Consider the following 26577-nt stretch of genomic DNA (forward strand, 5'->3'; position numbering starts at 1 on the left):
ACCGGAGGCACACTTCCACGCACACTTCCACACACAAATTCCCTGTTATTAGCTGTAGGCGTTTGTCTCCTCCTATCAATTACCCTCGTCTCGTGTTCAATCGCGATATTTCCAACTTACATTTCTACCTCTTGCCTGCAATTCTTCGTTCGTTCAGACGACTTCGCTCAAAATTTTCTATACACTTGCTCGAGTTTCTGCGAGCGAGATGTTATGAATAATGGCCGAGTGGATTTCTGGAAACAATTAAATTACACGATAAAATTTTTTTATGATTATGAATTGACGCAGTCCGCTATAAAGTTCAGGATTTACTATGAAAATATTTTTCTCCTCATTTGTTATCGATTCATTAATACTTTGTTTACGGATCCATTTTTTTTTTCTTTATCTCAAATCGTTTTTCTTCTCTGCATCCACAAATCAGCTGCTCATATCATTACTGTTAAATGATTCATTACCTTGTCACTATTTAAGCCATTCGAAAATCCAGTCAAGTATTCTCTTTCTGTTTTTGATGTCGTGTTGTTTCTCGATATACATTTTTTTTTTTTTTGCACCGCATAAAAACGAAATAATTTTGTATTATTTTGTAACAGAAATTGGCTCAGGTATATAGTTATTGCTACTAAGTGAAGTTGGATATTTTCCAGAACCGATATTATCCTGCCGATAAGAAACGAATTGTATTACTACGTTCGTATAATCATGAGAAGAGAAAAACATTGATTTGATGTTCATACTTATTTCAAACATTGCAGGAATCTGCTTATTATTAAATTAAATCCGAAGCAGTTGTGATCAGAACTTGCAGAATTGTGCGATAGCATATTATTGAAACAATTGTTAGGACGCGTATTGGTTTGATCAATTGATGTAAAAAGTTTTGTTTTCCTTGACTCTAATATCGCCGATACTTACTGCAAGTAAAAAAATTGAATACAAAACTATTCCAGCATTAAGTTGAGTTATATAATTGCCTCAACCTTCATCGGCTTTTCAATTGTTTCTTTGCGGTTGCCATTGCTCGTTGTTGTTACATGGCTAACAATTAGCTATGCAATGAGCTGCAGCCAGTTATAATATGTAAGACATTATAGTCAAGGACGAGAATATTAAATCCGTACAAAGGATGAGGAAAAACTGAAATCCCGAACAGATATTCGAAAAAAAAAAATATGTATGCGGCACAGCTTCTCCAAAGACTGATGATTTTCTTCTTCACCGTTTTAAAATGAAGACGACGTCCCGTTAAAACTGCTGCAAAGAAAACACAGAGAATCATATTCGATTTGAAATATGTGAATAAATGCAGTGCATGGCAATGTCTCTTGCGATTTGTAATCACACCATTGCGTTTATTCGCCAACCGTGTGTTAACTAACATTTTTATTTATACGACGTAATTAACCCATCTAATTAGTTCACCTCTGAATTAATTTGATTGGTGACATTGTAACATCGCCCCGTCAACACATGCTAATCTGCGCTGTAGTTTATAATTTATAATCGTGTCTTCAATTGAGTCGACATCGCCTTTTACATATTTCTTATGCACTGATTATACATATTTGCCATCGCAAATTTTAGACCTCGTCATACGATCAACGATTTCTTTTTTCTTCCGAAAGAAGTTTGCTATATGCATCTTTTGTTCCTAGTTTGTAATAGTTAAAGCGATCTATTTTTAATATCGGTAACCTTTTATTTATATACTTTGGGATTTCATCACTTTCAGTTTTATTTCCTTTGTATATGTCGTTGTATCACGTGAGAAAACTTTTATGATTTTCTTTCAAATTTCTTTAGTTAAACATTTCCAACACTCATATGAAGCAAACAATATGTGTCATTTTTCTTTAAACCGTTGAATGTACAAATTTAGGGAAACTGAACACACTCGCCTAGAATAGAAGATAATATTTTATTATTTTTACATCTTATCCGAGTTATGTTTTTAATGAATTTGGTATTTCATTGTACGATAAGTAGTTTCCGAAATATAACGATTTTAAAAAACTGACTCATATTTTTCAGTTAATAAACTTCGAAAATGGTTGTCCTAAAAAGTATGCACAAATTCACAAAAGTTCTTCACACAGTATAACTGCATATAAATGATGAAAACAAATCGCTGCTGACTCGGCCTGAAGGCAAGTTGGATTGGAGTGAATTTAACCGAATTCCGAAAATGAGTTTTGTAATAATTCTGACTGATTACTTTCATTATAATATTCAATATCAATTTGATCCATCTTATCACTTATCGGCACAATCGTCCGGTAACCAAAACCAAATTCAATATTCAAGTTGAAAATCTGACATGATAATATCGTGCATCAATTGAAATTTCAAATCGAATTTCAATTTTATTTCTATTATTTTGAATATCAGATTTGGCTACCCAAGGAAGAATGTTTCACTACCTTATTGTAAGCGACGAATATCGACAGCTCACGAATGCTCGTGTGCTTTCTAACAAAGCGAACAATCTATAATCATTAATGGTCTAATAATAGTCTATTTTTTCTTCAGGGTATCTGTCTGTAAAATACAGAAGGAACCTTGACTTTCGATACAGTTTTGTCAGTCAAGACTCTCAGCTGGTCACAATCAAATTCGTTAATCCATATAGTATTATTGTTACGTTTAAACTGGTGTGAAAAGTTAAGCTAATTGAAAAATGATAGTCGCAACATGACCACGAATATGTATTTTCTCCTCTGAACTGAAAATACTAAATCCGCGGATATTTGTTTCAGCACTTGTGAACAAATCCGTATGTTTTTTAGATTTCACCTTCGGTATTGAATCAAGTTTCCAGATACTGGAACGTCTTATCTTTCCTGCATTATCGGTGTATCATCCATTCCTGTAACTAGTGATAAGGGAGCGGCTGTAATTCAGATATATCGTTTCTTGGAACATTAAACGCATAAAGCAATATCGAGGATTGCTTCGATTTAGAACAATCAGAATACGATGGTCGATAAAATTCCCCAGGCAATCTGGGTTGGCGAAAAAATTCTACGTTCTTGGCCGAATTTTTGGAGTTTACTCCTTAAGAAACGATTTGAGTTATTGGGGCCGGTACGGAAATTATATGAGGAGTAAAATCAAGTGTAACACGAAAACTTGAGGCGTTATAGAAATAGACAAACATATATATTGAACGTGCAAAAGAATGAGACGGAATACGTTACACAGCGTATCCTATACTCGGGGTCTCCTCTTTGTGCGGTGCTTCGTAGTCTCACTGTGTAGTTCACTACCTCTGGTCTGAGAGTTGAATGTGTGCGTATGTTTGCACGTGTGTGTTGTGTACCTGCGTATGAATTTATAAGACGTGACGTTATCACGTCAAAATATTTGAAAATATGGAAGAAATTGATTTAGATGATAATGAAGAAGAACCCGAAAAACACATGGATGCGGTTAATTGGTAAGCTTATCGTTTACATTTATGAATAATATACATTTCAAATACGAACAACTAGATCTTTTATTTAGTGTTTTTATTATTTTTGATTAATTGATTTAATATATTTTATATTTATGTATTATTTTCATTACTTATATTAACCCTTAGCTGCACACATTTTTCCTTACTTACTATCGACTTGAATTTTGTACTCGGGGGTTTTTGGGGTCGCTGATTACGAATCTGCACTCCAATTTTGAAAATTCAAGATGGCGGATTCAATATGGCGGACCAAAAGGCAAAAAGTCGCTTGACGAAAGCGAAAGTTGGCACTCGAAAGTTTTCGGAGTCGCTAATTACGAATCCGCACTCAAAAGTTAGAAATTCAAGATGGCGGATCCAATACAGCTGACCGAAAATGTAAAAAGTTGTTTGGGGGAACGAAAGTTGGTACTCAGGAGTTTTTGCGGTTACTTATTACGAATAGGCACTCAAAATTTGGAAATTTTTGAAGTAATATAAATAATCCGAATAAGTACAGATATGTGTTTGTTTCTCTTATCACTTTGGAAGATGCGTTCATTTACCCTCTTTTTCTATTCAATATATATCATAATTATCGTTCGTAAGGAGTAAACTCCAGTCGTGCGTCGGAGCTGACACACACACTTTTTTTTTTACACGTGTATCAAATAATTTCTGAAAATCTGTTCCCCTCACGTCTTTGATAATATCCTCAGTTGTATCGTGACACAAGTAATGGATTCGAAATTCCACTAGTTAAAAGGTGGACTATCACTGAGACGAAAACACGTTGATTTCCTAATATTTGTAACCGAATTAACGATTTATGAACCGTGGACATGGTATGAAAAGTTAGGAAAAGAGTTGAAACCATTACGAAAACCTCTAGCTGCGTTATTTGTGCCTACGATAGCGAGAACACGCATCAAATAACGTCCCTAAGTAATGAAAATAAATTTGGAAAAATTCACTCGACAGTCACTAATGAGGCTGAAGTTGGTAACGTTATTGTGAGGATTAAACTTTCGAAAAAATCATTATTTCACAATTGCAGTAATGTCGAAAATTCAGTAAATCGTAATAACATAGAATATTCATATTTGGAAAACTCTACTACTTGGAAGTGACCATAAACTAACGTTATTAATTTTAAACTGGTAAAAACTAAGATTTCGACAAATTGAGAGAAGGTTATATAATTGGATCGTTAAAAACGATTAAACTCTGATATTTTGATTTGATTCCGATGTTTTCATGCTCATTTTTCTCACGTACTAAATCCCCACTAATCATCCGAAAAATCGTCGATAATTACAGTGTACAGTTGTAACACGCTAATGAAATTGTTCAAATCAAAGTGTATCGTACCACGTATTTAGACGGATCTATTTTTACCCAGTCCAGAAATAAATATTTGTAAAAAAAAGATCAAGGGGTGTTTGACTGAGAAGAATCTGGCCATGATTAAATATTTCATGATTATCTCTATTTCATGGAGTGATTACGAGATATGAGTTGACAAATAGTTTTATTATGATCAGGTGATTTTTCACGATTTTTTTAAATTTTACACGATTTCTTAAGATTATAAAGAGAGTTCTATGATCCTGAATGATTTCTCATGATCACCGATGATTACTAACGCAGAATTTTATTTTAATGTTACTGATTTCAGTACGATTTCAGAGATTACGAAATCATTTTGAAATCATGATGATTAATTACAAAATCCCTCGAAAAAAATACGGTCGATCTCTGAAGATCTCGATGGTGAACAAAATAAGTCAAAAATATTAAAATCAGACCAACAACATCACAGGTTAAGCATTTTGAAAGTAATTATAAAACCGTTACTCAAATTGCTGATATAATAGCATGTGTTATTTGAAGTTGCTCAGAATTATTTCTGTGACATAATAGAGATGTTATTTCATGCGCGTTTACCGTCATTGGCAAAAATAAAACTGCTATAGATTATTTCAAAATTTTTTTTTACTCTTTTCCAACCTTTGATTCATGCGTTTCATATTTCAAATTAACTCCAAAACTGTTGTTTACGAAAACCCTGGATGCCAACGTTCTTCATTGCCATTATCGCCATAAGGAAATTTAACAATCGTCACCTAACGCCGTATCTGATCTCTGTTGTACCCGTAGGTAACTGAATCCTCGCGATGCAGTCAGACTGCGTCGTCCTACTTTCGAAATTCCACCTATCACTTGTAAGGGAGGTCGCAGCAGTTTGGCGCAGCCGATTTCAGTTCGAACCGTTTCATCTCCCTCCGTAACTTCGGAGGTCGACCTCTTCTTGCTCTTTAAACTGCATCACTTGCTTCTCACAGAAACCTCAAAATTCATTGAACGATCTTGACTTGTCTTCAATGTGCCCAAAAAATTTTCAAACCAATAATCAAAGATTCGAGATTCAATCTCAAAGATTCTTTGCAATCGAAGAAGTGAAATTAGGATTGCACTTGGAACTCGTGAGGAACTGAAAGCAAATTGTCTTTGATGACTTTCAGTTTTCATATTAATTGTCGCACCGCTTTTACCATTTTTCCACTGATCAAAGTCGACACCAAACTCGTGATAACGTCATGCAAATAACGAAAATCACATTCGCAAAGACACAAATTGCGTTGTCGAAGAGCCGCGCTGCCCAAAGCAGCGTACGTAATGGTGACCTGTCTTTATTGATCGCTGCGGACCTTTCTCTGCATCGTTCTAACCTTTACGTACACAAGTGTGAACCTTAGATACGTTTTATGAGGTCACCTTCACGTTTCCACACTACCCTACAGTGTAAGTATTTTTCGATCTGTTATATTCTATTCTCACTCTTGTTTAGTCTACGGATTAGGTGAGTGCTAGTGACTTTACACAACAGAATTCGTTCACTCGCTTCCGTCTTGGCCGCCATTTTCTGACGCACCGAAATTGTGGGGAGTTTTAAACACGTATAAGAAGGTGGAACCGTTGATATTATACCATGAACATATTACAATATTGCTTGTAATATGTTTATTTATTGACATAAATGTTTCCACATACTCATATGTGCTTAAAACTTCCCAAAATTTTGGTTCGTCAGAAAATGGTGGCCAAGATGGAGGCGATTAACTGAACTCTGTTTTCTGGGTACTCCAGTGACTGCCAATATAGCGCAGCGCCATCTTCCGTCCTGAAAAGCTTAAACCTTGATTAAGCCTTTGAGTCATACGTTATTATGCTGAATTAACTTTTATAACAAGATAGTGTTCTATGGTTTTTAGGGTCGCTGATTACTAATCTGAAATCAGATTTGAAAAAATTCAAGATGGCGGGTTCAATGTGGTGGACGAAAATTTCAATTTTGATCGAACGCGATCACAAAACTCTATGCAGAGATTTTCGCGGTCGTTGATTGGATTCGTCGTACTGAATTTACAAAATCCGATTTCTAGTTTGTAATCAGCAGCCGTAAAAACTCCTGCACAGACTTTTTTCTCCGGATTCGATCGGATTTAAAATTTTCGTTCGGCATGTTGGATCCGCCATCTTGAATTTTTAAAATCTCATTTCAGATTCATAATCAACGACCCCAAAAACTGATAATTTATGTAAAACATATATATATATACGTGTAGAGAGGTAACTTTCTCAGAAATGAATTCCTTCAATTTTCACGATTTTTTTCAATCAATTTGTTTCGAACAATAATAGTTTACATTATATCGCAATAATTACTCTCGAGTACTGAAAACCTATTAATATACTATCAGAAATAGCAAAAAACCGCACAGAAACATGTCGAAAAGTTCTCTAAATGTAAAAAAAAACGGTGTATTTGACATTCTAACTTTGTTCTTCTCGTCAAAGGGCTATGCTAACAGAATTCTATGTATGTAAGCAACTTTTGCAGCTAGCTTTTACGATCAATATTTCAATTCGAGTTCCGGCTGCAATCCAGCCGTCGTAGAAGTTCTAGATTTGCAAAATCAGCAGTTTCAATTGAGTTGCTGGTTGTTTACTTCTGCAATTTATACTTCTTTAAGTCTAAATAATTTCCGGACTTGATGTGCTAGTGTGAAGAAATGGTTAGTGTACAACCTAGTGTAATCAGCCTAATGAAATTCAGATTAATTTCACGTAGAGGCGTGGTTGCCTTTAATTCTTGGAAAACGGCCAAAATTCTACGAAAATATTGCCTTATGAATTTTGCAGTAGTCGTCATGAAGGTTTAACATATTTGGGGCAGAAACGAAATGCTGTCAAGTATTACCCGATTTCTCGTAAAAACAATTTTTTCCCTTGCGACAGTTCCACAACATTAACCGTCACAAAAAACTGAATAAACTTTATTCTTCGAGTCTTCTTAATTTTGTGATTTACTCAGCTGCCGATATTTGCTCGACGAATGTGAGACACAATATCAAACGGCAACAGTTAGCGTTGCATGAATGGTTCGCGTGATAATTCAAGATCAATCAAGATCAACTGCGATATAAACGATCGGCAATCTAATTGCGATATTCAAGTTTTATTGGTTTTAATTGTTCTGAAAAATTTTCCACGGCGTTGGCAGAAGTTACGCAATCCACTTCCAAGTTGGGGCTTACATCATTACATATTGTACCGTATAATAATGAGCCTTATGTTCCAAGTGTCCTCCTCTGGGTTTAACGCCAATCAGCAGCACCGTCAAGGTTGATTCAATGAATTTTATTATGTACTACAAATTGAAGCATCGATGTTGCATTTAGATACTGTAATCCAAACAGATTATTATAATGAGTATAAAAAATATTACCCAGATTAGAAAAATTAATATTTCTTAAAAATATAGTTATTTGTACACCAGATACAATTTTTTCTTCCAAGAATTCGATCAACCAAATTGGAAGACACCCTGTACATAATTTAGAACGGCATAAAGCACTGCCTACGTCCGGGCAGCATGTGGCCGATGCAATGAGCGAATAATTTTGTTCGTGCAAATATAGATCAGGTCCGTACTGCTCAATGCCTTGGTCATCATATTATTCACGAGAATCTCGAATATCGCTTATTGTTAGTGGTTTCACCGGGCGAGGCTCGATGCCTTTTCTCTGCTATATTTACCTTCTGCATTAATTTGCACAATTTATGGTAGTTGAGAACAGCGCTAGAGCACGAAACAACTTAATTTATGTTTATTAATTGCGAAACAATTATATTTCCCGTTCAACCAACGGTTCATAATAATTCACTTTAAATGTACTTTATATACTCTAATCATTTATCTCTTTTTCCAAATTACAATTACACAGAAATTGGATAAGTAAGTAAATAAAAATCTGGCACGCTTTAATTTGAATTTCTGAGGCGAAAAAGTCAAGCCAAACGACGATAAGACAATCATCCTCATCGAGATTCATTGAAATAATCGCTATATGCTTGTGCGAAAAAATCCTGAAATCGTTGGATTTCTCCCAATTGTTGAATGAATTTTGCAGCATTTCAAAGCTGGCGGGAAATATGGACGAGTCTTTCGCCGCGTTTCTCTCACTTTACTTCAGCTGGCGCTAAAGCACGAAGCCACGTTATCGCCTGGCGGATGATGCCCGAATCATTCTGTAGACAATGACACAGATGGCGCCACGTTTGGTATGTTTGTTGCACAATTTCAGGCACCGATAGAAGCTCTTTACGATGAGTTCAAAGTTTCCAACAGAGCATTTTCGACATTCTTCTTTCTCTTTTGTATGAACGATTTAATTTTATTTCTGAGATTTTTAAACTCTAAGATAGTTTAAATCAGATTATTGGAATCGAATCGGTTCAGCGTGACTGTTACAACAGAATCATCCAGCGAAACATTTTCAATCATGCAAGGGCGGAGGGTCACAAATTTATTTCCGTATAGGATAATGCGTTAGGCTTTTGACCTGAAATGCTCGTGAAAAGGTTAATGCCGTCTTCTCCCGCAGGGACTTGGTGAACTTTATACAGCTGACACTTGACGTGCAAATATATATATTTCACCGTCCATTTTTTCACACAATTTTTATTGATGTTTAAAGAACTTGCAGTTAAATTTTTGTAAAAAAAGAATGGAAGTAACAAAATTTATGGGCCTCTAAATACGGCCGTGAGTAAAAACAGGTTGAGGCGATTGACACGATTCCAAAAAATGAAACAGAAAAACAACGTATTTTCTTGATTAGTAAGAATGTCACTGTAGCCTGTACCAAGAAGAGAGAAAACCAATCAATCGCTTTTTCCAAAACTCTAGACCAGAATACCCCCTTAAATCTTTCATAATTTTCTAGGGTGACGAATTTGGCGATCGAACACGGATGATTCAGACAGTGAATTAGTCGTTATCATTCAAGCCACGGTGAAAGTTAACTATACCATACTCGGATGATCATTTTGTGTCAGTCAGTTTTGTCGCGTCGTTGTTTTGTCATCGATGCGCGACTGCAGATCATATTTGGGCAGTTAATTGACACAAGTCGCCAATTCAATTGCGTCGACGAGCTTCCGCGTAACGGAAATCGTTACGATGGACGAATTTCGATTACATGATAATGGGTAACAAATGCAAAGGATATATTTTACCGGCTGGAGCAAATGTGTTGCATAGGTTAAAAAACGACAGTCGGCATTGCTTCTGAAGCAAAATTGCAAATTGCGTAACTCCATAAGTTACCTAGCCACAGATGAATATTTCTTTTGATATCACACCAATGGGTCGTTGGACTCTGGAAATATGGCAACTGACTGCAGTTTCGTAGTGAATTCTTAATACTCTACAATATCGACTTTCCCGACTTGCTATCATGCCCTCTTCCGTCTATATAAGATTAATAGAATAGGGTATATAACGAGGTTCAAAAAATCTGAACTACCAATAACTACCATAAACAACCTTGAATTTATTAGAAACCGCTTGAAATCCGTGCAATTCTGAAGTCCAGTGAAGTGTTTCTAATTCTTTTGCAATTACGTGAAATATCTGGAACCCAATGAAACCTGTCAAGTATTTTGAAGTAGCATTTCATTGTTTCCCGAAGTGATGAAGTTCTCGGTATGAGAGCAAAGGATGCAGTGTTCCATTACTCATCACACATGGAAACAACGATAAGTAATTTCAACGTCACAAGCGTACTTCGTGAGTATTACTTCGGCGCATTTATCAATATAGTCTGGAAATAAGCTGACTCACCTGCGGTTTCGACCCCTATGAGGGTTGCGTGGGCGCCAGGTCGTCTGTCGACATTCTAACCAACCCTCTTGGCGTCTGTACAGTCCAGCGAAAGTTCTTCAAGCTGGTCTCTGAGTGCAATAGCATCGTGAAAAAGTCTCGCTTTTTCACCCGGCTGTACACGGTCACTCTGATATGTATATTGTGTACCTACGAACCCTGCAAGCTACCTGCGTGGTTTTGCAGAGTTCGTTAGCAGGCTCAAGCCCTTTGGACGTGTGGTGTATGTATTTACCACTTCCATTATTCTTTGTTACGACCTCACGAGTGTATTAGCTACTTTTTCCTCCCTTCATATTCCCAGCTAGCGAACTACCAGCTCGCAACACAAGATACTGTCATGTGGTCCTGACTTCATTCGGATCCTCGTTGCACAAAAATATATCACAACGGCTCCAGTCGCCTGCTGTATGATGCAACTAACTATTTTTTTGCTAGAACTACAACTGAACCGCAATCTTGACTATTTTGTGAAAAAAAACTGGTCATAGTAACCTCATGTATGTACTTTGTTTTCCCTGCAGCGTGGCCCTCTTCATTAGTTTTAATTCTGCCGATTCATATTCTTTGTCTTCTTTTTTCTTGTTTAACACTATGAGAGTGAATAGATATTTTTACCTAACAGCTTTAGGGATCTTGCGAAAAAAAAAAATATGGATCAGCCGTGGGGTTGGTATCTGCACAATCAAATTCTGTACTTTATTGTCTTCTGTCCAAGAAAAATGATGTGCGAGTTGGATTTGAATTTCTGTAAAGAAAATCATGCCTGATCGTTCCGAGTCTATTTTTTATTTTTAGTAGTGTAAGGCAGCTGTCTAGACAACGCGATAACTTTGCTGACAGGGTTCGTGTCTAAAAAGCTTGTATCTTATCTCGACTAAGAAAAGCTCGCTACAAGTCCACGATAAGATTCTATTCTTATAAGCACATTTAGAAGGTACGGGCCGTTGTAAATGCTTATTCAACTTCAATTTTGTGGCTTAATTAAGATTGTTGAAATGAAATTGCTTCAAAATTGGTACCACTGCACCGTTCGTTCTCCTCATGCAAGGACTAAAAGAATCATTCATAGAAAAATGGGCATTAAACAACCATTTTATGTAAAACAATTGAATTGAAATTTGTGTCATCTGTCGCGTTGACCTACGGTGACGGAACAAATTTTCCAACACAGTACAGATCGTATTGCAAAGTAACGCAAGTAACACTATCTTTAAGTAACGAAATGACCACACTAACTCAAGAAATATAAAAATTTTGTTTTACTGCCGAAGTTAGTGTCAGTGTATTCATAACGACGCTTCTGACGTGCGGGTTGTGAAAAAATCGTTTCTCCAAGCTCAAAGTCGTCGCTGCTAGTTTTCTGATGAGCAACTCGGTGTATAATTTACGAAACTCACAGTTTTCGTGTCTATGTAACGTGAATACAGAATACCGACAGATCACGCACTAGCACCGTGCTTTAGAAAATTTCCATGACTAAATCTTATCTTTGGACGCGGATATAAGTGCCTGCGTAATGCAAAACTCGTATTATAAGAGTCTAGACGCGTCTTAGACTATAAGAATCGCTAATTACTATTATTAGTATTTTGCCTCTACCCTTGTTGATAGAGAGAGAGTTTTCAAGCCACGTGATGTTCTTCAGTGTTATACAATAAGAAATCTACACCTCGGCCAATTATGCCCAATTTAATAATTCGCATAACTGATGTCGTTATCGGCTAGATGCGAGAATATTCTATTTTAAGCAGACATCGTCACAGATAGACAGTTAACGGACAATGAATTTCGCTTGGATCATAACGTATTCAAGACATCTGGATACCAAAAGTAACGGCTCATTGTTGACTCGCTTGGATAAGATAGTATAAATTTCAGGCTTGGAAATACCCTTGAAAGCTAAAGCTGACTTGATGATTTTTTCCAAAGCAAAGAAATTCTATAAAAACTCAATGAGCATATTGGTTCTTGGATCACACACAACGAATGCTTTTTTAAACTTCTGATACAGTAAACAGTTAAACTTATTGTGCCACACACCTCGATAAAGTGAATCACTCGTTGTCAGTGACAGGACCTGCAAGAATTTGGTGATATTGCATCGGAGTCCATACAGACTTGTAGTAAAAGTCAGACCAACAGACTACCTCCATAAATGCATAAAGATAATATTGATGATCGTAGTGCAGAATATCAAAAATCTTCTAGTTTTTAGCCTACGAAATATTTGACTACGAAAAAATCATCAAAATCACCAGGATGAGACGCCAGGATAGTAGTCCCTGTTCTTTCTCTATCGGTTAGCAAAAAAAGTGTGAAATACTACTTGTTAAATTTAGGTGAACGTCAAAATTTCAAATGATCAAAGCGCAGATTGACCATTATGTAAAGGTAGGATTTCATCAGTCCGAAGACTCAAAATTCTGAATAGTAATCGAATTTCCGGACAATGAAAACTTCCAGCGGTCAAAATTGCAATGTGATCTACTTTTCGAAAGTTTCCGAGGTGAATTCTTCGAATGCTCTTATGTTTATTAAAAATTTGATTTATATTTGAAGTTTCGAATGTTCCCAATTCAAACCATTCGGAGTCTTGAAAATTGCGAGTTATCGTATTCGACGTAACGGTCACTATGAATTTGGAAAATTTACAATCTCGATCCAGATCCGCCAAATTTGTTGGTTAAACGGGAAAGTCCGACGTCCCCTTGATACAGGTCGCCAAGGGAGCTGAGGTCGCGGTCTTGGGGCGGCGAAGGTCTTGCTGGTTCCCAGTTCCTGGGTCAGGTCAGGGCGCCCGGGACTCGGGGTTCAGGTAGTTGACGGCGTGGCCGCAGAGCTGGCGGGGGCGTGCGGATCGCCCTGAGTGTGAGGGCTGGGAGGTAGAGGACTGCAGGAGGCTCGGTGCGGGTCGATATCAGCGTCAGTCCTCTTTGCGTTGAGCACCAGCACCGACGACAGTGCAGCGATACCGAGTCCCTCCCAGAGATCGTAAATCGGGCGTTGGATACAACGGTCGTTTTGTACTTTGTGCTTTTCTCCGTGGCGCCAAACGTTCTGAAGGGGCGAGTCCAATTATTTGAGCGGTGTTAAGTGCGCGAGGTTCAGGTGCTGCAACACTTCGAAATGAATTCGGAAATTATATCAACGGCCACGAACCTCGTCAAGGAGGCGGTGGACCAGGGAGCGGACATCGTCTGCAAGAGATCTCCGTCGACTCCGAAGCCCAATTCGAACGGCACACCCTGTGTGTGGAACATCCTCGACCCTAGTAAGAATCTATTGCTTTCTCCCCTTTTTGATTTTGCTATGTAATTTTTTAAGTGCATAATTTAACTTCCCCCACTTCCGCTCTTTTTTTTTTCTTCTTGAGTTGAACTGCGCCTCGTCTTGTGGTGACTTTCTTTATCTTTTTGTCGGTTTTTTGGCGATGAAAAACCCGATTATCAATTAGCCTTCTCGAAACGACGTATACATATACTCAAGTTGACAACGCCGCGCCTGCTCCGTTAGGTAACAATTCACTCCTGTGACCATGTTTAAAGGACGGCAGTAGCCTGTACGAGACTTGACTGATTATTACAACAGTACAGATATGCCGGATACGGTCAAACAACATTTTTTTCGTCTTATATACATATCCTACATTCTTCCGACGTAGCAAACACCATCTAAACTTTGTACACGAGAAATTGAAATCATTGAACCGATGAGACTGTTTTTAAAATACTCAGATAATCGCTGGATTTAATCTCAATTAACTGCGCAGTATCTTCTTCCCTTCACACTTTTTCGCAGTGCGTTGCAAGAACGGATTACTAATTAATTCTGGAATGTTAAACTATTTTCACTAATATGACAAATCATGTTTTTGTATAATAATTCGTGTAAGAATTAAACCATACGTGAATCAGATTCAAAACAAACTCAAATCTTCATTTATATTACAATAATTCACCTTTGCAGTTTAATGAAATTACATCAGTCCGCATATTTGACGAGAAAAGAATTATTCTAGGTTCTAATTGACTGTGCGGATACAAAGATTTCACTTATACATTGAGTAAGAGAGTTAAATCTTGGTACAGAATGGGCGAGTTGTTCAGACATCCGAATTAAGTCATGATGGAAAACGTAATCTGATTGGGAATCGAACATTGGCAATCAAGGTGCAGCATGCAGTTGGAATGGGTAATTGGTAACACCAACACCCTCTGCATATCGCTCATGGAGTGAGAACAAAGTCGTCCTCTTCTTCCTCGGTGTTTGATTTTCTCCAATTTGGATTCTTAATCGGTCTCATCCGCCTTGTTAGCAGTTTGCTTGCGCGGAGTCAATGCTCATCAATCATCCTGCTTCTCCTTCTCCAAACTTGAATAACTCCCGAACTCTGCCCCGTGAAGCAATCAAGTTTCCATTTCTCGATGCAAAAATCTACCTGTAATTTGATTTCGGAATAGATTGCTTCTATTGGTAAATGGTATAGCTTATAAAAGCTACTAGCTCTATACCGTGCCATCGCTCGACGTTGTACTATTTCACACCCATGCTATTTCCCGCAATTAACACTGATCGTAAGCCCAAGGTCATAACCATAGGTTCTCTGCATTATTTTGCTCCGAGATATGACACTCATGGCACCGTTACAAGTCGCAAGCACAGTTCAAATTTTTCCGTCACTCAAATGCAGTGCGCAATTTTATACTGATATATCATTCCAGAAGTTTACAGGATGAATAACGAGTTATAAACTTAAGACACAATCGGAGGATCAGTTTCTAGTTGGCCCAAGATGTTCGATAACCTGTTAGTCAGATTCTTTTGTTGCGTAGAAGTGGTTTGCTCGGTTTTTGTCAAAACTCGCGTTATGTCACCAACGGCTCTTTGTTTGGTCGGGTTCTGAACGTTGGTCCAGAGTCATGTAATTTATCCTTTCACACCGCTCGAATATTATCCTGTTGATGGCTTAGAGAAACGCATTTTCTGGAAAAAAGCTCGGTCCTCCAAGCTTTATACTTCATATATACGATATTATTACTCCAAGTCTTACGTTGTTGTTTGGGACAAAATCGTTCGTGTGGTTACAGATACGATTTAACGGTATGAAAATATTTCTTTACTCCGCGATAACGATACAGAAGTTTACACTAATATATATATATATAACTGGTAGCAGTTGGACAGTGTGTTACATGTGACACGAACACTCGTATATTAGTCATAGTTACCGAGGGTCACAGCTAATGTTGTATTGTCACCAAAATTCCGTACACTAGCACAACACCGGTGTTGCCACATTTATGACCAAAAAACGCTACGCGATCAGGAGAAAGTCCTCAGTCAAGGCTAGCTGTGACTTATTGTTGTGTTATGTTTGGAAAACGATGCAGACGACCGTTATACGATGTATTCTTGATGTTATTTCGTTGATGTGCCGCTTTGGCGAAATTGAGCTATTGTCAATTCGTTCGTTACTTTCTTTGCCAAAAGTTTCTGGCTGATGAAAAAGACCTTTCATGTCACGTAACCGAATCGGTATGCTTGGTATAAGATCAAATTACGAAAATTTTGTCACAGATGCAACTGTGCCGAAGATTTTCGACGGACATCGTAGTTTAAATGTCGAATTTTGGGGTCATAGCAATATACCGATGAAAAATATGTGTAGAATCCAAACATTCGTATGCGAAAAAGCAAACTTGCTGTTGTTAAGATTATCTGCATAGTCATTATTTTTCGCCCGTCGTTGTGCTCTGTTCCGGAGTAAATTATTTTCCTCGAAATTCTTGTAACTTTTATTATACAAAATGTACAAAAATCGACAGCAATCATGAATTATTAATATGCATTTAATTACGCAGCGTATGTGTACTTATAAAACATAAATTGTATTCCAATGAATCGGTTTCTATCAATAGGCCTCCGTTTCACAACAAGCTGCAAGTCCACCATCGTGTGGTTATTGCGCACCAGCGTTAATCCGCTTTGTAACACAATATACATGCGAGAAGAACTTGTCTACATCACGACGCAATAGCCGGTGAGAAGAGGCGGAAGTTGTCGATCTAACCTAGCTTAACCTATCTCTTCAGTTCCACATACGCCAAATATATTTATCCATAGTTAGACAATAATTAGTAAATACTTTGTATATAATCGTTAGACTGAATCATGGAATCGTCCACGCCACAAAGAGATAGAGTCCCAGACTAGGTTTCAAACTTCGGGTTTTTTTAAGATCCATGAAGAGCGCGCATCGATTATTGAAAGAAATAACCATATCTGGAAAAGTAATGGGAGAAACATGAGCCAGGGCACGTCCTGCGCCTCTTGACGTTTTATCAATTCGGAACCTCGAAATTTCCCAGTTCATGACGTTTAATGGGCGCCAGACGCGTTGCCTTAGGCTACCTGTTAAGGGTCCCACACCGAGTGCCTGGCGACTGTAACATAAGCGTCTCTGGACTTTTTATCAACCCTTACTGAACTACACATTAAGATACCTAGCATTGCCTCGCTCCCTCTTGGATTCAGTCCTGGCTGCATAGCCTAATGCATGCATTTTTGAGGCAAAACCATCAGTCTTCATCGAGTATTTACCTAGTAATACATCACTCTATCGGAGCACACTTACACCCATGGTATCAACGACGCGATTCAATGAGTACACTTTTACTCTATTATAATCTTTTTTGGTCAAGTTACTTTGCTCCTTTGAAATTCCCGTTCAGTTATACGTTGACATTTAACCGAGCTATTAGACATATTTCTATTTAATAATTCGAATTTCACGTAAAATTAATTGTAACGTTATTAGATTTTAAATAACTTAGGTTGTTTATTAAATTTTCATTCCATTTACACCCACTAACGAAAATATAATACAAGCGCTTCGTAAGAACTCGCTCTTGCTGACAGGTATTTTAAACATTAAATCCTCAATGCTTTTTTGCTGCATTGAACGTAAAAGAGAACATACGTCGATCACGTGATTCGGATGGAATATTTGTTCGCGAAGGATGATTTAACAATAAGCCGATCATCTTATATGAACGGCATAGAAACCGTCTGTGGCGTCTACCACAACTTGTTATAGATGTAACTGAATATATTTTGTGCTGAAGGCAAGCTGCAAATTACAACCTATGTGTGGCACAAATTATGGATAATTTATCTTCTGATAAAACAATTTTTGCAAACTATAATTTTATTTCTTATTTTCTTATCGTGTTATCGCGATTTTATTTCGACCTAGCAACATTTTTTCAAATATCATGTTAATGTAACATCTTGCACGGTGCTTAATTTTTATCCCTCTTTTTATTTTATATAATTCAACAACGGATCTATTGTGTCTTAAGTGATAATTCAGTTATCTGTGCCATAACCTTTGTATTGTACAACAGTTCTCCGTTTTAACTAGCAAATTTAAAGCAAGAGCAGGGAGAATATTATATGCGCGTATTTCCAGATAGCGATTGCCGATAAAATATTTTGGTGAACAATTTGATTCGGTTTTTAATTTCCTCAGCAGGTTATTAAGAAAAAGTAGAAACGATGATGTAGGTACATATAGATACTTATGATGAAGTAAAATTGCGTTATCGAATAATCCTCACGTGATATTGTATCTGATAAAAAAAGCATACAGTTTAATTAAGATTACATATATGTGTAATAATTATTAACTGCGGGTAAGTTGAATTCTGTTATTATACTACCATTTCGAGCTGCGGTTATTGCAACGTCACGACGATGGCTCATTCCTGCAACCTATAGGTACAAAAGTTTTTATTCGTAATTTTCTTTTATTTGTCCGATTGTAAATATATGCTCAACGTTATATTTACATTTCTACTTCTCTTTCTCTTATTGTGTATATTTTTTTTCATTCTGACTGATCCCTAACCTATAATCTTTCGATCCATAATGGCACTAACATTTATTTCTTACGAATTTTGAATTCGTTCATTCACCGGGACACACTTCATCGAACTCATTCCGAAAATCTGTTAATTTGGTATACCAAATATCATTCACATCCAGCATCCAAGCTGAAAATAATGTTCATGAAGAACCGTATTACACTCAAAGCGTAGATGAATCGGTGACCAAACTGCAAACAGAAAGACCTGGCTGCTGCCTTATTATTGCCAACCAGTGCTAATTGTTAGTAAAGCTATGTTTAAACCAGCCAGTATGTATGTACAACCAGGCTTGGCTTTCAGAAGCTGGGGACGGATTTATAGGTTGTACCTCAAGTACCTCTTGTATGAATCTCCGGAATATTTCTTAGTATTCTTAGCTGAAAATATGAGAACAAAAGTATGTTGTTGAAGCAAATTTTTTTCGCATCTGCTTTCTCGTTCGTTAAATTACTGCAGATGATTTTTTTCTGTATAATTTATTAAAGTATAAATAATGAATTATTCCGTATTTGGCAGCAAGTTACACTATTATATGTGTATAAATGACACTCGCGAATGAATTTATCTGAATAGGTAGATACATTGACTTCCATTGAAACTTTGGAACTATAAATGTCACATAAGTTAGACACACATGATTCTATTATTCGTGCTATCTATAGCTTTCCCAGTGTTACGCAATATCGTACCTCCTAGTATACATATACTTTTGACTATCTCTATACTTATTTGACACACTTATAGAAATAGCGTCTTGACAATAAATCTCGTAGTTCTGTGGATTCAACGGGATGGACTTTAATCCTACAATTTACATTTATAAAACTAAACCCAGGCTATTCTATTATGTATACTTACTTTTTCTTCACTTACATAGATCTACCTATCGCTGCTGTAAAAACATTACAAGAGCAGCAAAAATAACGCTGTTATGTGAAATCTGAACTATTTGCTAACATGTGAAGTAACTCTTTTACAATTCAAGAAAACCGAAGGCTGAAACGTTGATCGTCGTGAGTCAAAGTACGGTGAAAAATAATATTTCAACGATCACGGCATTCGATTTACGGATAAAAAATTACGGTTCTAAAGATTCTCGACTCACATCGATTAGCGTTTTCCTCCTTTGAGTTGTATATCTATGTAAAAATTTGATCTCAGGGTGATGGAAAGTTCGCTAAATTAACCTATTTAATATTATCTTTACAGACGCATGGTTTAACCCAGAAAGACTGAACCCCAAAGGTAAGAAACGACGATATATGTGTTGTGTGTGTCTCTTAGAACATCGTAGTACGGAACCTTTCTGTTTCTATGAAATATATTTCCAAGTCTGTATTGCGTAACATTAGTGAACCACAAGTTCACTACTTTTATTTTCCACGTGCATGGTTCATTTCTCTTTTCCATGTGCAGTAGGAATTGGAGAGGAAATACCGAAACAAAAGGGATTCACTAAGTTTATTCGATGCTTATCGCCAGCTTGAGTTGCTTTGTTGGCTACTTGAAATCCAAAAGTTTCACCATTATTCTAGCTTTTCACTGTTCATGCACATGTAAAATAATCGAGGTGTGTGTTAATGGCAGTTCTAATGGTAGTTTTTTTTCCAATTCTTTGTCAAATTTTAACTAATTTTGAGACAGGCATTTTTTCTAATCTGTGTAGAGCATCTACTTTTTCTTCTGTTTTTTATTTCAATCAAAAGCATCGATTAGCTTGAAACTGGGTCGAGTATCATTTGCCCGGTCGCTAGACAATTATTATCGATGCAGTTTCCTTGGAATCGTCGATAATGCAGATTGGAACATCGCCAGAATACCAACCAAATTTTGGCGGAAAGATCATTAAGGATAAAGTGATTGAAATACGATTTGTCGCCCATTTTCGATCCGCAGTTTTACCCGCGTCAGCAATTCTGATGCATCGTGAATCCTTTGTTCAAATTGTACTATTGAAATTTCACCTTTCCGACTCACGTAATATGAACATACATGCAATTTTTTTTCTATATTACACTTTTCCACTTTGCATCCAGGCAACGTTTTATCATGATTAGTCAGAGCGATTAGTTTATCAATGATAAGTGTCATCGTCACCGTGTATGTTAATGGGGCAGGTAACATAATCGGGTTAGTCACTCGAGCGAAGTCCAGATATTTCAATCTGAACAGATAAATACAGTAGGCATTAATCAAGTCCAATTAATTCAGCAGTATAACAATCAATCAGTTGTAAATTTATTTACGAAAATCAATCATTATCGTTTCAGTTTACAAATTGTTGCACTACAGACGCGAGAAAAATTTACTTAGTACACAATTGAGACATTTTTATTCGGGCACAAATGGTTTTCGTACTTCCTGGTCTTCGCAATGGTTGCTATGCTTAGCAAACCGTGGCGCCATCTGCAGTCACTTGGCGTTATTCCGACTTTAGAAAATATGCTCTCTCGGCAATCTAGCTATTCGCATTTCATTTGTTACCCGCACTGTTACCACATGACAGAACAGAGATATTTTTTTTTCTAGTCTTCGAGAATATTTTGTATACATAATAATATCCGTAGATAATTCGTCTTTCCAACATTTATTGAATGTCCTTATAAAATATTTGGCTACCGATCCTCTATATGGAAGATAATTTTTTAACTACCCGCTCCTCTTTTTTCAGAGGAAAAGTAGTAACAATAGAAGTTATTTAAGGCGTGTTTAAGGTTTAGAGAATCACTTCTCAGCATTTTTGGATGAAGTGATAATATCTGGAGAATAGGTCAACGGATTTCGATGATTTTGGTCTCAATCGACGTGACTCTTGACCTTAGGTTAGAACTGATGAAATTTGGATTCGAACGGTCTGATAGTATTCGAGTGATTTTAATGATGAAAAAAAACATTTCACATGTTTTCTGTCTTATGTCTTATGGGCTCGAAACGCACCCCCGCGGGAAGTTCTTAGGCTGCCCCATGATCAAGGTCAGCCAAAATTACCGCTTACTAATACATACATGACATATAACTTGTATGCAGGATCGATTTGTATTCACAATAGTAATAACTAAAATTCCTTTCGCGAGTTACGTTCGAATCTTAATATAAATTGTTATTTTTGGTAGGCTTATCGATCTGTTATCTCCTTCGAATTTGATATCGAGATTATTGTTGTGATAGGCATAATTGCGAAAATCAGAATCATACTTCTGATCAACAAGGTTCCTGGTTCTTTATTACATCGTCACTCAGTTTATAATTAAATCGTGCGTTACGTAATTCAACGTATAAATTATCACCAGTCGAAATACTCGATTATCTGTACAACCAGGAAGTTGAAAAAAGTGTTCCAGAAAATTACAAATAGAATTTTCTCAATAAAGAAGCAGTAGTTTTAAATAGTATAACGAAATTACCGGTAGACAGAAAAATAAATAATTACTGCTCATCTTAGATGAAATAATAATCTGTAAATTTATCTATAATATATAACAGGTAAAAGGAATATGTAAACATGTATGATATATATTAGTAGTTATAATATAATTAACAGTTATAATATATTTAGGTTAGAGGAATTCCGATTTCCTTTTAATAAAAAACAGACCATGCGCCCGTGAAGCGTTAATTTCCGATTTTCAACCCTCTGACAGTCTTCAAGTTTGCCGGAGATTCGGTCACCGAAGAGAACCCGGACTTTCGCCTTACTTTAGCCCCAAACAAGTACCGCCCATCGTTTTATTCACGCACGCACTACTAGCAAAGAAGAGACTTAGCAGAGGTTCGTGGCCTGGGCAAATGGCGGCCGCAGACAGTGTCGGATGAGCTGCAGCAGGTAGAAGAAGACCGTAAAGCCCGCAAGTGTCGTTCGCAATCTGCGGATTCCAAAGTTCTAGCGTTGGTTTGCCTCGCCTCGGTTAAACTAAATATAACTCGACGTTGCCAGGAACGTTGGTAATCTGCCAATTCCTCGTGCGGATCAAACTAGGGGTGCCTAATTCTTTGCCGGGAGTCGCTTTTCGCTGCCGGTCGATCCCAGCCCGTGGCTCTAAATCTGTGCCCTATTAAGCTTTGTTTTCAAGTTGAGGTGCTGCTGATTTCGCGCCGGATATTGCCGGTGAAAGACTGTATTATCCATATTCTTGTACCATTGTGAGACAATCCCTTTTGTGCGGTTTCGTGCCTTCGACATGGCTATCACTAAACCGGAGCGTAAGTAACACCACTTTCATATTCTTGATTCTCGCCTTGTAAAATTTCATGGCGCAGCGATAATTTTCTTCGAAACCGTGGTGTGAACAGATTATTTTATAAGCTCATCAATGAGCAGGTTATACGGTAGAATCTCTATTTCTTCACTTCCATTCCCCCACATGCTCTTTGTTCCAAGCCTCTTTCCTTCTCATGACCATTCCAATCATGATTCATTGAACAAGAGCCGTTGATGATATCATAGTTGGGAATAAATTTTTAGTACCGTAAGTGCCATTCTACAGAGTACTGGGTTCACAGTTTTCCGACTGTAATAATGGAACGTTTGACTCGTTACTAGACAGTAATCATCGATCAAAATCGATCTCGTTGGAGTTGAATCATATCGATTTCTCAGTGGCATGGATTCGACACTATAAAATGTGCGTACTTTTGGAAGGAACAAACGCCTTTGTTCAATTTGAAAAGCCACTCGTGAGGATCTTCCCGATACATCATGTAACACTTATCTCTCCACTTGCAAAGTTACTGTGCTGAGGATGTGATGGCTGCCATGCCAGCTGAAATATCCTGCTTTTTTTGATCTTGTCGTTGATGGCGTATGGCTTCGGGTTATGAGTAGGCCACGTTAGCGAGCAGAGGATTAGAGATCCAAACTGTTGGAAAGAATCTGGCTATCTGCATAGGCTTCTCGGCGTTGAATAACTCCACGGCCGGTTTTGTCAATTATTTGTCTCCACTCTCTACAACGTCTATTTTTGCTTTTGCACGATTAAACATTTTCAATTTTACTCCGTTTATTTTGGGGACCCTACAGCGGCTACCGCTGTTATATAACACGGCTAACCTATAACTGCAGAAGCTTGAACAGGCTTAGAGCCCGGTCTAATTCACGTGCTTAAATCGTGGCGAAGTTGTAGAAGAATCTTTTTTCATTTTGACGTCTGAGAGACGTCTTCTTGTTGAACTTGGTTGAACTGTACGGTTATCAAATTACTCACAGTTTTGCAAGTGACTTCATCGTGATTCCCTGAAAGTAACGTTTTGCAGAATTATTGAACTATTAAAAGGTGGAATAACTTCTTCCAATGTTTGCGTGCCGCTAAATATGTTCATGGATTAATTTTTTTAGAAATTATTGGGGTAGAAAATCAGTTTATGACATTGGATTTCGAATGGTCATTGACAGATCAGATTTGTTACAGCTTTCGAGTGATACGTAGGATTCGACGTGTAATGTTGTCTCGAGCTGGATCACAGCCAATCCAGGAAGCTTGAAGTATTCCCACACAGAGCAGACACGATTGCTCTAATTGCGTTTATAATTAGCGAACGTCTAGCCAGTGTTAAGTCGGTGATGAAGATTCGACGAGTCATTTTTCAATCCAAAAAACTATCAACGGTCGACTTACTGACTAACACACTCACAATCAGTCTAGTTGCGTATCGTCCGATAAAACAGTGCCTTATCTTCGTTTTCAGGTTTACAGAAAAAGAATATTCAGAATAAAACTTGTACCAGTTGAAAACAATCTTTCATTTTCAGAAAATACGTTGCAATCACATTCCCAGATAGTGCAGGAAATAATGCGGGGTTCTCTGTATTGTTTGATATTGGAGACGGGATTACAGTATATGCAGGTCAAGTACTCAATACACTATTTTATCTGGGCAAGGAATTCGAGCCAACCTGTGTCAACCTTTCAAACACCTGGTTTGAAATTTTTTGCTATTTCTTCTTCCTTCTTGTAGGGTTGATAATTTTACGCCAAACGTCTTCCCCTTTGTTTCCAGTTGCCGTGTCCCTTGCCACGTCGCCTTTTTTCGCAAATTTTGGTAGTCCTAAAATGTTAGGTGCCTGTCCAGAGCCTTTTGCGATAAGATGCAAGTAATATTGCGTTATATAGTAGCTTTTTCGTAAATTTCTTGTGAATGACGCGTCTTTCACGAATTTTATTCTCATGATTTGACGGGGCAGCAATAGCATGATTTGAAATAATGTAAATTTGTGGATTTTGCTCAAACTTTTCTATTTTAAGGGGCTTGTCCTGGCAGCGATACAGTCGTACAAGCACGTGTGTCGAATCACCGCATTGCGGCATAGTATATTGTGTAACAAGGAGGCAAATTCTGCTTTTCGGGCCGAGCGTAAGTTTGTAACAGGAGTCGTAAGTGAGCACGGATACGAGCCGAAGGCGAATATTGCAAATACGCCAGGCGAAAATACTTTTGTCTACTTGTTGCACACGATTCTTTCTGTAACAAGAGTATGTTACACGTTTTTTCGCGAAGCACAAAGTTGAGGTTAGGGTCGCGTAATGTCAGATGTAGTCGCGACAGCGCATGCGCGGAATACAGAGAAGACCATTTTTAACTCCTAGGACTTGAAAGTGGTCTTTTCAATACTCCACGGATGCGCATTCGCAGACTCACTCGATCGTCATGGAAACGGGTACTTTATGTAAGGAAAACACGCATGGAAAAACGTGCAAAACATGCTCGCGTTGTACAAACATATTGTCAACTCAGTTTTCGGGTTTTATTATATTCACGTAGTCATGTGTCTTGAACTACTCTGCACAAAAACTTAAAGTACCCATGTCGATAAAATATATTCTGACTTTCCACGATTCCAAACCTTATAATATCCATACTTGAACTTGTCAATCTTTTCGTAAATGGCATCAGGACATAAAACAATATTTTATATCTATATTTGTATTTTTGAGGTCAAGTTCCTTATATCAAATCGTTAAAATTGGGTTTTTTTGTTCAATCGTTTCACGAGAGATGCAACGATATACTGTTTCCACATTAGCCCTTGAGTTAAATTTAGGTGCAAATTCGAAACAAACCCAATTGAAAGTAAAGTAGCTGGTATTTCAAACAATAAAATGATTTTTCTCTATGTTCTAAAAAATTCTACGTATTCAGTCTTTGTAACTGATTGACGAGACAGTTCGAAACCTGGAGTGAATATTCAACTTTCATCGTCAGTAATTTTTCCCGATTGATGTTTCATCTTCTGAACGAGGTCGAATTTTTATTTTCTCCAAGTTCGTTTATTCAGCTTCATGCAAGATGTAGAGGTGCCACAGAAATATCGTACGATTGACAATTACCTCCATGATGCGAGAAGATTTTGCTCATGCACTCATTCCGGAACTGACAAGACTCGGTGTATATCGAGAGACGCGTGGTCGTAGCTGGGTCACGTGACGATGTAAAAAAGACACGTGGCCCACGTGACGCCAACCGGTCGACCCGGTCCGTTTGAATCGCGATGCAACCGCCCCGGCACCGCTTCGAACCGTTGACGTCGAACAATTCGAACGTTCGGATTCGAAACGGCCAAAGGGTGGGGCGCTCAGCGATGAACAGCATCGCCACTTGCGGTCCGACCGTCAACCAGCAACGCCACGGTTTTCATTAACCGGCTATTTAGTCTCTCGACATACCTGCACGATCGGTAGTGTTTGTAGAATCATTCATTCTTGTGCACTAAAACCGCGTCAACATGGTGCGGAAGAACTTGTCTAGGCAGCCTGTGCATGTCTTGCCGGAAAGAGGACCCGGTGAGTGTCTTTCATTTTCTACACCTTCCTCGATTTTTATTAACTAATTTTTTTCACTACTCCGTGTCCTCCGGCATTTTTAAATCTCTAACCACTTTCTTTTTATTCATTTCCTCACGTTCTCGCGCGCCATGCGTCCGAACATATGGTGGTCAATGCTCGACTCACGTTATAATCTTTCTCTGATAAAGTTTTTCA

General features: G+C 37.6%; 1 protein-coding gene and 2 long non-coding RNA genes across 9 annotated transcripts in view; 1 reads left to right on the top strand and 2 right to left on the bottom strand.

The window, feature by feature from the left end:
- LOC124297242 (reticulon-1-A) overlaps positions 1 to 26577 on the top strand; it is a 46088-nt gene that overhangs the window by 11550 nt on the left and 7961 nt on the right. The window contains exons 1-2 of one of the 6 annotated variants that reach the window (XM_046748055.1): positions 13597 to 13947; positions 19814 to 19849. The exons of 1 other annotated variant lie outside the window; for it this stretch is intronic. In XM_046748055.1, the coding sequence (XP_046604011.1) occupies positions 13803 to 13947; positions 19814 to 19849 (181 nt within the window). In that variant the 5' untranslated portion in view covers positions 13597 to 13802. Of the gene's footprint in view, positions 1 to 13596; positions 13948 to 19813; positions 19850 to 22467; positions 22805 to 26189; positions 26380 to 26577 lie in introns of those variants that run through there. 4 more of the 6 variants (XM_046748053.1, XM_046748056.1, XM_046748058.1 and 1 more) reach the window with 4 other exon arrangements.
- LOC124297253 (uncharacterized) lies at positions 5467 to 6545 on the bottom strand. The gene is made up of 2 exons (XR_006906559.1): positions 6497 to 6545; positions 5467 to 6368 (listed from the first exon to the last, which is right to left on the bottom strand). It is a non-coding gene; the product is annotated as an uncharacterized LOC124297253 (long non-coding RNA).
- LOC124297252 (uncharacterized) lies at positions 14605 to 18804 on the bottom strand. 2 transcript variants are annotated; one of them, XR_006906558.1, is made up of 3 exons: positions 18630 to 18804; positions 18398 to 18449; positions 14605 to 15114 (listed from the first exon to the last, which is right to left on the bottom strand). It is a non-coding gene; the product is annotated as an uncharacterized LOC124297252 (long non-coding RNA). The 2 variants fall into 2 exon arrangements; XR_006906557.1 differs by lacking the exon at positions 14605 to 15114 and having other exon boundaries at positions 18305 to 18449.

Source organism: Neodiprion virginianus, chromosome 2, assembly GCF_021901495.1.
Source record: "Neodiprion virginianus isolate iyNeoVirg1 chromosome 2, iyNeoVirg1.1, whole genome shotgun sequence".
Classification (NCBI taxonomy): domain Eukaryota; kingdom Metazoa; phylum Arthropoda; class Insecta; order Hymenoptera; family Diprionidae; genus Neodiprion; species Neodiprion virginianus.